Source organism: Gopherus evgoodei, chromosome 6 (assembly GCF_007399415.2).
Source record: "Gopherus evgoodei ecotype Sinaloan lineage chromosome 6, rGopEvg1_v1.p, whole genome shotgun sequence".
NCBI classification, from domain to species: Eukaryota; Metazoa; Chordata; order Testudines; family Testudinidae; genus Gopherus; species Gopherus evgoodei.
This window is the reverse complement of record NC_044327.1, coordinates 38,902,632-38,917,961: the sequence shown is the minus strand read 5'-3', so window position 1 is coordinate 38,917,961 and position 15,330 is coordinate 38,902,632. Positions and strand designations below refer to the sequence as shown.

The 15,330-nt window shown below is 39.1% G+C and overlaps 1 protein-coding gene across 3 annotated transcripts in view; it reads right to left on the bottom strand.

The window, feature by feature from the left end:
• ALDH1A1 (aldehyde dehydrogenase 1 family member A1) overlaps positions 1-15,330 on the bottom strand; it is an 88,490-nt gene that overhangs the window by 44,635 nt on the left and 28,525 nt on the right. For all 3 annotated transcript variants that reach the window (XM_030565836.1, XM_030565837.1, XM_030565835.1), the window contains one exon: positions 3,457-3,565. In XM_030565836.1, coding sequence (XP_030421696.1) covers positions 3,457-3,552 — 96 coding nt within the window. In that variant the 5' untranslated portion in view covers positions 3,553-3,565. The remainder of the gene's footprint in view (positions 1-3,456; positions 3,566-15,330) is intronic.

The window sequence follows — 15,330 nt, the reverse complement described above, 5'->3', positions numbered from 1 at the left end:
AGAGACCCAAGGGCTGTAATAGGAGCACTGTGCCCAGTAATACTAACATTAAATCAAAAATTTGAAACACAATATTGAAAAATATCTGGCATCCACTCATGTACACTTACCAACTGTGATAATTGCTCCAAGTTTATAGTCCTGTCCTAGGGTTGCCAACTTTCTACTCACGCAAAACTGAACACCCTTGCCCAACCTCCTGCCCTGCCCCTCCTCTGAGGCCCCGCCCAGCCCCTTCTCTGAGGCCACACCTCCAATCACTTCATCTCCCTCCCTCTGTAGCTCACTTTTCCCACTCTCACTTATGCACTTATTTTCACCGGGCTGGCTCAGGGGATTGGGGTGCGGGAGGAGGTGATGGCTTTAGCTACAGGCTCTGGGGTTGGGCCAGGGATGAGGGGTTTGGGGTACAGGAGGGGGTTCTGGGCTGGGAGGTGGAGCAAGGGGTTTGGACTATGGTAGGGGGCTCCGGGATGATGAAGGGGTTGTGGGAGGGGGTACGGGCTCTGGGCTAGGGTTGCAGGTTCCAGGGTGGGGCCAGAAATGAGGGGTTCAGAGTGTGGGAAGGGGCTCCAGGCTGGGGCAGGGGGTGCAGGCTCTAGCGTGGGGCCAGGGATGAGGGATTTGGGAGGTAGGATGGTGCCCATTCCCAGCTTCTGGCAATTGACTCTTCAGTGTGTTAAGTATCTCTTTAGAATGCTTAGTTCAATCTTTATGAGAAAGGTACAGACTATGATCTGCGAGTATTTATATCATCATAGAAATGCCTTTGGATTAAATGAATCTAATTATTTAGGGCCACATTGCTCCCTGTTGCAGAAAAACCTGTGAAAGGGGCCCGTGGTGTGAGGAGAAGTCCACAAAGGTCCCCTGGAGAGTTTTCCCTAGATCATTCTATTAAGGGTAGAGGGGCGCACTTATCCCATGTTGAATAGGAAGATGGTCCAGTCCCTGGAATCTACAAATATTTGAAGATCTGCTGGAGTCCAAGGAGAGTGAAGGTTGAAAAGTCTGTACAGCTGCATCAGTTCTGGGCCCCCCAGACCTTTCTGTGAATCTGTGAAGCTTAACTGCAATGATGCCACACTACTAGGGCTTTACCTGCAGCTGGTTCTTCAGGAAGCCCCATAAGGGGCCTGGGAGGCTCTAGGAAAGTCAGTACAGTCTTAGGCAATATTAGCTTGTGAGAGAATTAGTCATGGGTTGGTAGTGTGGTATTAGGATGATGCATTTGTAACCTATGCTTCCCACCCTCTGTCCTATCGTGGTCCCCTAATCCCAGCCCACCATGTCATTTTATGCAATCTCCTGACCCACAGACAGTTCTCAGTGAGATTTTGGAAAAGGGGGAAAGTGTTATGAAGAGCAGAGGTGAATCTGGTTCCCTCTACATGTACAGCTGTGACTCATGAGTGGAACCATAATTATTTACATATTCATGATTTTTCGTATGCTGGCTTTGACCCTTTGTTCAAACCTGAGTACACGATAATGCACATGAAACTCTGAATTAGTTGAAAGCTGTACACCTTCACATACAGGGAAACACCTTCCTTGTGGCAAAGTATCTGACAAAGCCATTGTGCATTAGTTATTTCAGCAAAAAGATGTAACACTCAAGAAATATATTCCTGTGTATGCCCTTTTTAGATGGTAATGTAAAAACATCTGATAGGATGACTAGTCTGTGATTACCTACGGAATCTGTCCTATTAGTGAAAGCTTTTCTAAGTGATCTTATGCTGGCTAAATATTGTGGAAAGAAAGCAGTAGGGAGTGGGGAGGACTATTTCAATTTATACTTTTTCAGATCTTCAGTAACTTGGGGCATCACCCTATTCTCATTACTTTTTGTCTGTAGGATAATTCAGAAGTTGAAAATGCATAATTGCAGTTCCTAAAATATCTTTCCTGGATTAAGCCCTTTACACTCTGAGAGAGGAATAGCTGAAGTGAGCTATCACATAGCAGAACTATACTTCACTTGCAGTTTTAACAGCTTGTTAAATATTTCCAAAATGAGGTCCCAACCCCGAAGTCTTTATTCATGAAAAATAGACACCAAAATCAATTTGAAGTTTCCCTGAAAATGGGGTGCAGGGTTAGGTCCAAAAGAGCTGACCCTGAGTGGTGATGAGCTCTCCAGATTATACCCTATTGTTTGAAAATAAGTCAAGTTTTGACTCTCGTGAGAAGTTAAAATTCAATTCCATGCATATTTGTATTTTGGAAAAATTAAAGGTTAGCTCAAGAAGTCACAACAAGAACACTTTCTTCATTGTTTTACTTGTGAACTTTTCTGTACAGCAGTAACATACTATGTGGCATTTTGCTTTGTGTCCAGAAGTTGAGATAGCCATGGCCAGCAAAAGCAACAATTTTTATAGAAGTTTCTCAGTTTCTGTTTATGGCTGCATTTCTCTTTGCTCTACCAAACATTCTACCTGAAAGTCTGAGATTGCAGAAACTACCAATGACTTTGTTGTTTGCTCAAAGTTCAGAGACTCTTGCAACTCTCTGTGTACTGTGGTACGAAACACATGAAGTGCTCTTTAAGTCAGGAATACAAGTCTGGTTTTAGGGTTAGCCCAGAGGATCCATTTTATGCTTACCTTATCTGGGTGTTTTTAAATGAGCATGGAAAGAATTTGCTATTGTACAATGTTCCTGATAATACTGACTAATTAGCAACGGTGGACTTTAGCTGTTTTATTGATAGTTACTTGCTTAGCAAGACAAACAGGTTTATTATCTGTAGGAAAATATGTCAAATGCAGGAGGACCTTTGCTTTAGTTTTATTTTATTTAAAAATAATAATAATAAAAAAATTCCTCCAGACCAACATTATTGGCATAATTCTTAAAATCTGTTTGTAAATATCCCAGTTTATTTAAAAATTAGACTAATTGTGAACACATTCTACAATTAACTTTTATTTTCTTCCTGGTCATTGAAATGATGTAAATGTTTCCTTCTCTGGGTCATTTACATTTTCCAGGATACTTATGACCACAAGTCTTAGCTTCTGAAAAAATATGGACAGCACACCAAAAAATAGTAGTATAAAACTTACCAACTCTTTAGAAGAGTTTCTCAGGACAGAAGAGATCACAGAATGTTTCCAGAAATTACAATATAAGAATTAAATCTAGGTAAACATTTGTAAATACACAATTGAGTTAGTGAGACAAGGTGGGTGAGGTAATATCTTTTATGGGACCAACTTCTGTTGGTGAGAGAGACAAGCTTTCAAACTTACACAGAGCTCTTCAGAAAAGATATTATCTCATCCACCTTGTCTCTCTAATATCCTGGGACCGACATGGCTACAACAACACTGCAAACAATAATTGAGTTAGTGTTATTTCGATGGTTTGAACAAAACTATTTAAGTACATATATAGTCTTATATGAATGCCTAAGGCAAGTTAATAAACATGCATAATACTACTAACCTTAGTATATTTAATTTTCAGATCTCTGAGTGGTGCAGGCAGAGCTGGAGCAGAATTGCTATCTGGGATTTGTTTTTTCGTATTTTCAGTTGACATGTTTAGTTCGTTCCTGAAACACAGGTGAAATGAGGAATCAGAGAAGCTGAGTGATTTTGTCCTGACTGCGCATTTAGCTTTATTTATGCTATTTTGTCTGAACTGGCTATGGTATATTTGCATACAAGACTATGATTGGATGAAAGATTTCACTGCAAAAAGAAAATGACACTACTTATTTCTAACACCAAGGGCAGCAGTGTTTTCACTTAGGTTGAAATCTGTATGATACAAATTCTTCAGAAATAAATTGTATTGAAAGACATTATGAAAGTTTGCAAATATTAGAGCATTTCTTGTTCTTACCTGCAAAATATCTTTCTTAGATCAGGCAGGTCTAGAAATTCAAACCTTGGCTCTTCAGCTTTGGAGGTAGAGACAAATGTGTTAGTTCTGGGTGCAGGCAAAGCCTTTCCCACTAAAGAGCCAGGCAGAATAACTTCCAGAGCTGTAAAGTACTCAGTTGTGATTTAAATACACTTGGAACAAATCATCTTTCCTGTTGATTATCAGAGGGGTAGCCGTGTTAGTCTGGGTCTTTAAAAGCAGGAAAGAATCCTGTGGCACCTTATAGACTAACAGACGTTTTGGAGCATGAGCTTTCGTGGGTGAATACCCACTTCGTCGGATGCAAAATGTCTGTTAGTCTATAAGGTGCCACAGGATTGTTTGCTGCTTTCCTGTTGATAACACTTATTGTTGTAGAGCATGTAGAATGAGGACAAATGTATTAATATAAGGTCCTCATACCCTTACCCAATACCAAGAAATTTAAGGGAGGGACAAAACGATGGACCTGCCTGATCAAAGAAAGAAAATTTGCAGATAAAAACAAAAAAAATGCCTATTCTTTTTCCGAGGCAGCTCCACAGATTGTAAGTAGCATTTTTTCAGCAGTACCCGCTAGAAAGGGTATCTGAATTTATTGAAATAACAATGTGTAATTCATTATGAAAAGTGGACTGCTGAAGTACTATTTCACCCAGTGCCCCTCTGCTGAAGGAGGTGCCCACTGATGCTTGTATATGTCTAGTTTCTATTACTTAGTGTGGAGCAAAGGTGTTTACTCCACACATCTCTTCACAGAAAGCATGAAACTTCTGTGCCCGTGAGGTTGTTATCAGTCTTGAAGAATGAGCATTGAGTTTTTGTGGAGACACTATTCTAAGCTTCCAATATGCCTCCTGGGCCTGATCCAAGCATACTGAAGTCAATGGAAAGTCTCACTGATTTCAGCAAGCTGTGGATCAGGCCTCATCTGAGCTGCCTTGCAATGGAGAATGAAGAGGCTTTGTTGCCTCTCACTGATGGATGATACAGGCCATATAATTAAGCTGATCTTCTGATCCATTTGGTTCTTTCTGTATATATCTTAGCAGCCCTCCTGACTTCTAATATGTGCCACAATTTCTCCTTGTGGAGCTTTGGCTTTGGACAAAAGATGGGGTGCGGAAGTAGAGGAACACTCCTCAGATAATTTGAATAAGTGGCTAGCGAGGGCATTCAAAACTAAGTTAAGGTCCCAGAGGAGGGATTATTAAAGCATCTGCTATTTAAAAAGTCTCTTTACATAGGGGGAGAAAATTGTCTCTGTTTATCTGATGTAGCCAGGAGAGTGGTTGCTTCTCCTTGGTTATTGCTCCTGGCAAAGAATGGGCTCTTGTTGTGTTTGTATGTGAATAAGTCTATTGCTGGTTTACTCCACATTTCTGTTATGCCAATTAAGTTTACTGGGGTGGAGCTAAAACGAGGCATCATTGGCAAATGCCAACCAGCCATGTACCCATATGAACAAAGTGCTTCAATTCTCACAGCTACAGCACTATGATTTTTTATACCACCAATCTGGGTTCTCCCCAGCTGTATGGCAACTCTGGCCCCTCCACCTCCCTGGAGAAAGTGAACCCTCCCCATTCAAGATCTACAAGGCAAAGATTAGCCATTAGGAAGCACTGTACACTAGTTTGCGTTGAAGCCCTGGTATATGCAACCTGTTTCCCTTTATTGTGTCTCTTCATGTCTTGATATGCACTTGAATTAGAGACACTTCAGGCCTTTTACTGCTTGTCTTCACTTTCACTTGGGAAACATGGTTTTCAATAGCACAACAAATATTGACTTTGCAAAGTCAAGTCCATACTTTGCAATAATTTTGCTGTGATTTGGTTATCAGTTTTCCTAAAAAATAATTCAGTCTCTAGTTAGCCAATCTATTAAGTGTTCAAATTCACATGATTTAGCTTTATCATTCAGGTCTGCAACATAATGATGAATGGCCTCACTTGTGTTTTTATGAAAAAATGTGCCTTTTCCAAATGATATTTTCCTGAATCACATTCTCATTTTCATGTATCACAGTATTCTTGAAATTTTTGAGTTAAAATAAGATACTCTGAAAACAATGGCACATATCCCACCTCTCTATATGTTACGAGAGTGCAAAATCTCATCAGACGTTATTTAGAGATCTGGAAAGACTCTGGAAATCCTTGCTTTCTTTTCCATGCTATTCATTCTCTTTCCCACACACAGTTTACTCTACCTTCCCAACTGTTCCGTAACCAGATGCAAGGAATTTGTTTTTTTTTTCTTTCAATCTTGGATTGACTTAAGCTACCTTCACTACAAAACGTGCATTGACTCCTTCCTTCCCCTCATCCTTGGACCTTTTTGACAAAGTGCAGTCCATTAAAAAGCTTACCTGCTATCTTGATTCTCGAGCTTCTCATATTATCTGATCCTGGCTGCTGAAACTTTTTGCCTTACATTACTATTATTGTCAATAATACCTTTACTTTTCCCAACTTTCTACTTTCTATGACTGCCTGCCTCTTTAAAATTTCTGCTTTCTACCTGAAATTCTAACTATAGCCCTTTCTGAACAAAATACCTGATTAGGTAGATTTCTGTGAGCTATCTAGTCACCTATCATTCAGCAATATCCTTGACCATTTTAACGTATGGGGTTCACTCAGGCCTTAGCACAGAAATTGCCTCTTTTTGTGCTCTCCTCCTGCTTCTTTTTGCCATAATCAATTTTTTTCCCCTCCTCATTCTTTATTAAGTCTGTGAAGCCTTTGACACAGCAGATCACAAAATCATTCTGGACCTCCTCCATAACTGAGTAGGCAAATCTCAACACATACACATTTGTCAAGAGGTTCTTTCCTTGTATCAGGTGACGATTCCTTCTGTGTGGAAAGATTGCTCTTCGATACCAATGCGCAATGTTCAATCCTTAACCAATTTCTCTCTTTCATTTACCTTCTCCATCTCAATCATCATCTTATCTTTACCTTAAATCTCAATTAAAATATAACATCTGGACATATTGCTTGACATCGTTAGTGACTCTGATGGAGCAGTCAAGTAAACTTGAAAGTTCAGGACAACTTTCTTCTGCAAAATATTTTGAAGATGAAAGCAAGTTTATCATCCTCAAATCTAGTTCTATCTCCCTTCTTGATTCAGACATCCAATCTGACCTCCTGGTCTGTATCTTTGGTATCTTCCTGGGATCTCACCCATAACTCCAAGGTATGGAAATCTTCCTCTTCCTATCGCATCAGTATTGCCCATGTGCCTCTCTACTTCATCTAACACTGTTATCTCACCACTGCTGGCGTGAGAGGCAGATCCTATAACTAGATTCTCCATCTATTTTCAAATGCTATCTGATAGTACAACTTTTCTCCCTGGTCTAAGCCTGTTGATTTCTTTTTTTCTTCTAGCACTATCTTTTAAAAAAAAACCTTTTCAATTTTCTTATAAAACTTTTTAATGTGTTTTGGGATGCTGCTTATGTGCAAGGAGCTGTACAACATCAATTGTATTGTAATGCACCAGATTCGTTTCCTCACAAAAATTAAAAACTAGAAAAAACAATCAAACAAACAGAGAGCCACCAACAGGGCATTTCACAGCACCCAGTTACATACCTCAGATATAGTAACATTGGGAGATATCACCAAGGTTGTAAGCACTTGGTCTTTAGTCATATGTATTGCAACATAGGCTTGGCATTGAGCTGTTTGTCAACAGTCTCATGCCTCACAGAATCATCAGTAAAATTAATCACTTGATATATCTCATTGCATAACAAGCAGGCCAGAGTCTGATATCAAGTTTTTTTAGTAAACCTGCTTTGTGATTTTCTACTTGATGCAATTATTGTGCTGTGGGTGTAGACTGAAATACACCTTTCACCAACTAAGATTAAGAGCTCTACTTGGTTTTTTTTTTATGTTGGTTTCCTTCAGTGCTCCTCAGAGGTTACATATAATTTGGAAGCTAAAAAATCGACACAGTATTTCCCCTTCAGTTATCAATAATACAGCAGCATGAGCCTTCCAACTACTTCATGAATGGAGAAAAAGAAATACCCATTCTGAACCTTTCATGGAAGTATACATGAATTCCACATTTTTGAGAAAACATTCAAATTCAAGTTGTTTGTTCTTGTCTGACTCTCTCCAGCCCCATCCATTCAAGTTGCCAAAACTTTCCTCCAACCCAAACACCTCCATCCTGATCCCTTCCAAGCTTTCTCCTCCCACCCTGGGTAAAATGTTCCAGAAAAACTACTTCTAGCAGCCAAAGTCCTCTTGCTTCTATCTCCCTCCTCCTTGACAAACTATTGGATCAACTAGAAATAGGTCTTTCACAGTTGGAGTTGCATCTTTCCACAACTAAACCAAGTTTGTTCTACTACTGTATATGTCAGTATTCAGTGAAATTTTATCTTACAACTTATAAACTTATAAGTTTTAAGGATCAAATTTTTAAAGATTAAAAAAACCCATTTGAATCATATGACTCATTATTTACTAAAGTTCTAAGCTGTAAAGCCATCCAAAGTCAGGTTTAGTTTATTATGGATATCAAAATGTGATCAGATTACAAATGCACTTGAAAATGACAGTAGTATGTGAAGAAATTCAGTTCTAGTAATTTTATTCAAGGTACAATCAAGGCAAAGATATAATCCTTTATGGAGATCCACAATCTCAAATGTGGATAATGTAAATCAGAAGATGAGTGTATTTTTGAAGATGGTATAAAGGGGGAAGTGAACATAAAGGATATGGCCAGAAATTCATATAGTGAATCTGATACCTCTGGGGACAGTATGTAAAATACATATCTTATTTTGTAGGGTTACATTACACCATTATCACAAATTTGGTTATATGGAAAGGAGAGGTGCCCCCAGTCTGGTACAAGAACATCTCGCTCTTTGGGGTGTCCTGAGACACTGCATAATATCTAAATATTTTACTTTGCATTACCTCTGCCACCAGGTCAGAAAGGGGAATGCTTACATCATCAGGAAGTGCTCTTCCTATCCTTTTCATAACGTGATAGTCACATGCTAATTATGAACAGCACCTTCTTATAGGAGTGGAGATTTTACAAAAAATAGCAAACAAAGTGACAAAAATATTCCTAGACAACTATTGTGTGTGTCTGTGTGTTCGTTCTTTTTTGGTTTAATGCCCTCTACCAGGCCATTTTGCTTCAAAGCTTACACCAAATCATCTTTATGATGTTAAAATATACCTGGCTATGTATTTTCATTGTGATTTTTACTATTCTTTTTACCCCAACTGGCCTGAAATGATAAAAGAACAGAGGTAAATCAGGTCTATCTGGGTTGCTATCTACAAGGGATAGATGGCAGGACTGACTATTAAATTCTAAATGTGGTAGTTTCCATTTCTCTGGCAAATCTAAGGTGACACTGTGATTGGGATACAAATCACTTTTATCCAAGCAACACATATCCTAGACACAGTTGCCTTCTACATCTAAAAGGACTGTGTAGGCCATCTCATATATCACCTGTGATTAAATATATCATATTTCACCTGTGATTAAATAAAATGACATAAACTACTACCACTACTACAAACTAACGAGGGAAACTACTTAAAAAAGCTATTTCTATTGATACTTCACTCAAACTTTTCCACAGACAGGAATAATCCTCATATAAAGTTTTGTCTTTAGTGGTAAGGATGACTATAATTCTGGACCATTGTCCAGTATGTATGATCCTGATGGGTAGAGAGGAGGATCAGAGCAAGCGGGGAGGTCAGAAATGTCATAATCTTCCATTATTGGTCCTGATAGTCTAATACCACATCATCACTAAACTCGAATTGCAAATAAACAACACTATATTTCAGGTCCATATGAACAGAGATAATGATCCACTATGCACCAAACCAAACCAGCAACAAAATAAGAGGGACAAGAAGAATGAAGGAAGACAAAGGAAAATGACATATAAGACAATATCCATTTGACCATAGGGATATCACACTGCTCCCTTATATAAGAACTCTCAGTAATTAGGACCATACTGAATGTTCTTATTTTCCAGAAATAGCACATTTCCAATCCACTGATCCTTAAACTATCATTGCTGGCATCAATCAAAAGGCACAGTTGCTCTGATCGTGGAAGGCCCTGCTTGCTTAAATACTTTATTTACTATGTACGCCCTGCCTTTTTTTACTTTGTTTGTAAGGGACATAAATTGAAGGTTGCCTTTAACCAAGTATGTCACAAACTTCAAATATGACTTTTTTTCTTAACTCTTAAAAGAACTTAATTCTTAAAATAACAATTATTTTATATTTATAAGTAACTTATTTTATGCCCAAAATAAAATTAATCATTTGTTATGCTACAAGGTGAAATACATCTGAAGATTAACTGCCAGAGCCAGAAATACTTCTCCCAAAACACACAGGGCTTGATTTCATTCCATAGAAATCAATGGGAGCTTCTATGAGTATAGGATCAGGTCAATTAAGTTCCTGAACACTATATTAATACTATGGCATTGTTGGAAAAATGCAAGGTGCCCTGGATTTGCCCCACTATATAAAGGAGGGACTATATAAAGAGAGGAGTAAACTTCTTCCCTGACTATTTAATCAGAGTTGTCTTTCCACAAGGAAGTTCAGGATTTCAGGAAGGATTTTTTTTTTGGTTCATATATATATATATAAATACACACAATGTAGCATAAACATCACCAAATAAGGAAAAAAATCTGGCACCATATCCATATCAAATGTAAAGAAGAGTTATGTGCTAAAAGAGAAGATGAAGTTATATGAAGAGAAGGAGATGCCCTTTAAAAGAGTCAATGGGTTTTGGGAAAACCAGATAGTTTATGTTAAGAGTGAGACTGGTCACAGTTTTCATTGCAGGAGTCAAGCTAGCGTCCTTTACATGTGCTCTCCAAATTATTATTTATATAGCACTTATAAGATGATCCATAGTTCACTCAAAGTGCCCTATATGTAAGAAAATACAGGGTTTCTATTGTTATGGCAGGAAAATGGAGAGTAGGTGCTCCCCATCTTTAACTGTTGCAATTCAGCTGTTCTGGGGGAAGGGATACCTGAGTGGATTGTGCATTGGTCTACTAAACCTAGGGTTGTGAGTTCAATCCTTGAGGGGGCCAGCTGGGGCAAAAATCAGTACTTGGTCCTGCTAGTGAAGGCAAAGGGGTTGGACTCCATGACCTTTCAAGGTCCTTTCATGTTCTAGGAGGTAGGTATATCTCCAATTATTTAATTTCTGAGAATGCTCCAAATGACACATTTTTTTGGCAGCTGTTGACCAGCTGAATGAATTCCTCTTGATCCTCACAATTATTACAAGTCTCCTAAAAAGTGTGATAAAGAAAAATATATATACCCCTCTACCTCAATATAACGCTGTCCTCGAGAACCAAAAAATCTTACTGTGTTATAGGTGAAACCGTGTTATATTGAACTCACTCTTATCCAGCAGAGTGCACAGTCCCCACCCCCAGGAGTGCTGCTTTACCACGTTATATCCGAATTTGTGTTATATTGGGTCACATTATATTGAGGTAGAGGTATATTTGAAAGTTGTTAAAATTTCTTTCAGCCTCATTGTAACCCATCACCAGGTCCACAAGATAAGCAGAATCAGTCACCAGTTTTATTAATAAGTCTGTATCATGTATGCTGAAGTTAGACAAGAGACCAATATGTTGAAGCACACATTTAAATTATGAAAAATATTACCATGCAAAAAATGTCTTAATAGTGTCAAAACTGCAACAAATGGAGATGTTTCTTCAGAGTCTGGATGGCCAGGAAATAAAGGGAGACTTTCAGTGGTTCAGACCTATCCCATGTTGGTACTGACAGAAAGTTATGTTAATCTGGAGGGAGAGTTTTCAAAATGCGAAAGGGGTTTAGAAGCATCACTGAAAATCTAGGACATCTAATAAATGTCCTATGCAAAATGAGTTAATGGTCTTTATCCAGTTCCCAGAGGACAGGAATACACACTAGAAAACCATCATTAGGGCACTAATTTGCACCAATATTAGCAGTCTGAGCAGAGAAGCCAAGGACGTGAAGGAACATGAAAAATGAATTACCGCTTTGCTAACACCCGAGCCAATAAGAATTCACAATGGATTTGAAGTGAACATAAAAAGGTCTATTAACAGTCATTTTAAGAGTTATGAATTCAGGTCAAAGTGGCCTGATTTGCAGAGATGTTGAGCAGTTTCTTCTTTAACAGGAATTTTAGGTGCTCTACCCTTCTGAAAATCAGCACACTTACCTAAGTGCCTAAATATAAGTAGGGGAGTAGGCAGGTTTAGGTACCCAGCTTTGCAGTTTGTTCTCATTTTATTTATTCTACCTTTACTACACAAAATGTAACAGCATATAAGGCAGTGTCACAAGAAATACTTCTTGAAAACATCTCCGTCACTAACAAGTCTAAGCAAATACTATAATAACGGCTATTTTCTGTTCTATTCATACAAAAGAATTTGCAGTAGTCTTGGTTCATTTAGTCTGTATTGCTATGTATGCATTACAATGAATGGTACAGGAAATGGGATAGATTGCAAAGGCAAGGCTGAAACTTTTGGAGTACTGATCACATTATATAACACCTTAATTGATTTCCAGCTAACTTACTCAGCAGGGTGCTGATGCCAATATTTTTTAGATATTAATCCTGCTGAAACTCCTCCGGAATGTAGTAATTTCACATTGAGTCTAACACACAAAACAAGTGCGTCTTCTGCCCTATTACCTGTACTTGTTCCAAACTTGATCCACTGCAGAATACCATGTCTTCCATCTAGATGAACAATATTAGTCCTTCTGATACGACATTATTTTAATTCTCCCAACTGTGTGCACAGTTTTAGAAGATGAATCTCCCACTCCACTTCCTATATCCTATGTGCATTGGCAAGAACTACGAGCAAAGTTGTAAGAAATACAGCAATAACTAGTCATTACAATTATTGCCATAAATCCTTAAAAATAGACACTTATCTATAGGAAAGGACAAAATGGAGCCAAACACAGTGGAGGCTGGGGGACTCCCAGCCTCCTAAATACCATATTCTAAACATGAATGGCAGTAGAAGGAATCTTCAGCTACAAGCCCAGGAAGGAAAAGGGGCTGCATGCACCTGAGTGACCTTACAAATAGTCAAGGTGGCTGAAGAGAACCAGTTTGGAAGCTATCTTTGCCCAGTTAGTCATGACTCCCCAACACCTCAGCCCAACTGGGCTGATATGACATGACTGGATGGTCCATCAAGATCAGGCCCTTGAGGGCTGCCCCAGGAAACTAGTTTCCTGTTTAAGATTTAGGAATTCTTATATTTCTGTGGTAGATGTAATATTTTGTGATTACAGTTTAATAATGCTAGGGTGTTTCCCAGGGGGATACAAAACCTGTCAGTGGTTAGCAGGTCCAAGAGAGAGGATTAACATTTCTTGAGTGCAGAGAGAGTCTTTGCTCATTACAGAGATTGGCTTGGCATCCAGGCATTTTATGTAAAAACTAGCTGTGCTCAGCTGGAGCAAACTGCTTCATTAGAAGCATGTGCACCAGTCTAAGCAACCTTGTGTTCTTATGACATTTATCCCTCTTTCTATTACCCTGACAATTACTATGTTTTGTCTCCTTTGTTTTATCTAGTTTTTGATTGTGTGTTGTTTGGGGCAGGGACCATGTTTTCTCTGTGCCTAGCAAAATGTGGACACTAAATAATTATTTAATGACAGCAATATCAGTGCCAATAGTAATTAATGTAAGAAGAGAGAACTTTACAAGTCAATAAGGACCCAGGTTCAGCTTTTTAAGGGTATTTAGGTGCTGCTGCACTCAGGGTTGCAATACCTCACTGATTAAAGAATTGAAATCTCATTTTCAAAAGGAATCTAGGCAACCCCCTTCACCTTTAACCTCTGCATTCCCCTTCTGTGCTCCTAACCCTGCCCCCTCTCCTGCTCCTTTAACCCCTGCACTCCCCTCCTGCACCCCAACCCCTTCCCCCCTTCTGTGCCCATGTGGGGAAAGTGACTTGGATGCACAGAGCAGCTGGCATTGCGTCTTGCTTCCCAGCTCAAACGCTGCTCCTCTGCAGACCCCTGGGTTTTTTTTTTGGGGGGGGGAGCGAGATCACTTTCCCCAGTGGGGTACGTAAAGGGAGGGCAGGAGAGCAGCAGCTCCTGATGCCTCACAGCAGAGCCTGGGTGGGGAAAGTGACCTGGATACAGGAAGCCCTGGTGTTGCTCCTTGATTCCTCTCTCACAAAACCCCTAGGGGGACACAGAGGAATGTTGGGGTGGAGAGAACAGTATATGTGCATCACCTTTTGGCCCCCACCCATGTTCCTCCACCAGGAGGAAGCAGTGAGAAATCAGGGTGTCCCTCTCCCTCCACACAACCACTTCCCTGCCAGCCAGGAGCAGTTTCTGATTCTACACCAGCAGTGCACACCTCTGTGCTGCCGCATGGCACCCCCTTGACCATGGCACCCCTGGGTGGTTATCTAGGTGACTCACCCCTAAGGCTGGCCCTGATCCCAAATAGGAGTGCAAGTATGAATCTTGAATTAGGGCCTGATCCTGCATACACTTATCACAAGGTATACATCACATAATCCCAAGTAACCCCATTTATTTCAATGGGATTTCTCACTCTCTGATATTGAGTGTTTGCAGGGTCAAGCACACACAAACGAAAAGAAATTAGCAGATTTATAATTAATAATCAATACAACTGTGGCATTTACTCAAGCAAATTTATTGTTGCTGTCAATGGGATTACATCATTTAATAGAACAGTATAAGCTTTCTAGTTTTCTTTGGTTATCCACTGGAATTAATAGAGAAATGGGTCCCGTTATAAATGTCTCGATGCTTCAAGAAACTTATAGAAAATATGTTATAATTATAGGATAATAAATAGGGGATAATGTAATATAAATAAAATAGTATTCTCTATGAAACTTATTGAGGCAAATTCTATGCTAGTGTAACTCCACTGACTTTAGTGCACTCATGGCAGCCGAATTTAACCTTATAAGGATTTAGATTAATTTCTATAGAACACTATTGATTTCATCCTTACTAAATTCTATAGGACAGTTGAATTATATAAGCAAGTTTTACTTGAAGAAGGAACTCATTTTTTCCCATTTTTTTGCTGTTAAAAGAGTTTAAGATATGTAATTCTGTTCATCTCCCAACTTGCTAGTAATGCTAGAGTAATAATTAGCTAAATGGTTCAAAGTTTTCTCAAATAATTGTGTCTGAATAAACAGATGGGTCTATGCCACAGGTTGCAGATAAATGACCTTAACCTGATCTCACACTGAAGTAAATCAGGAGTGATTCAGCTGAAGTCAGTGAAGTAAAAATGGTTTGCGTGAGACCAGAATCAAGGCCAAAGTTGTTAGTTATT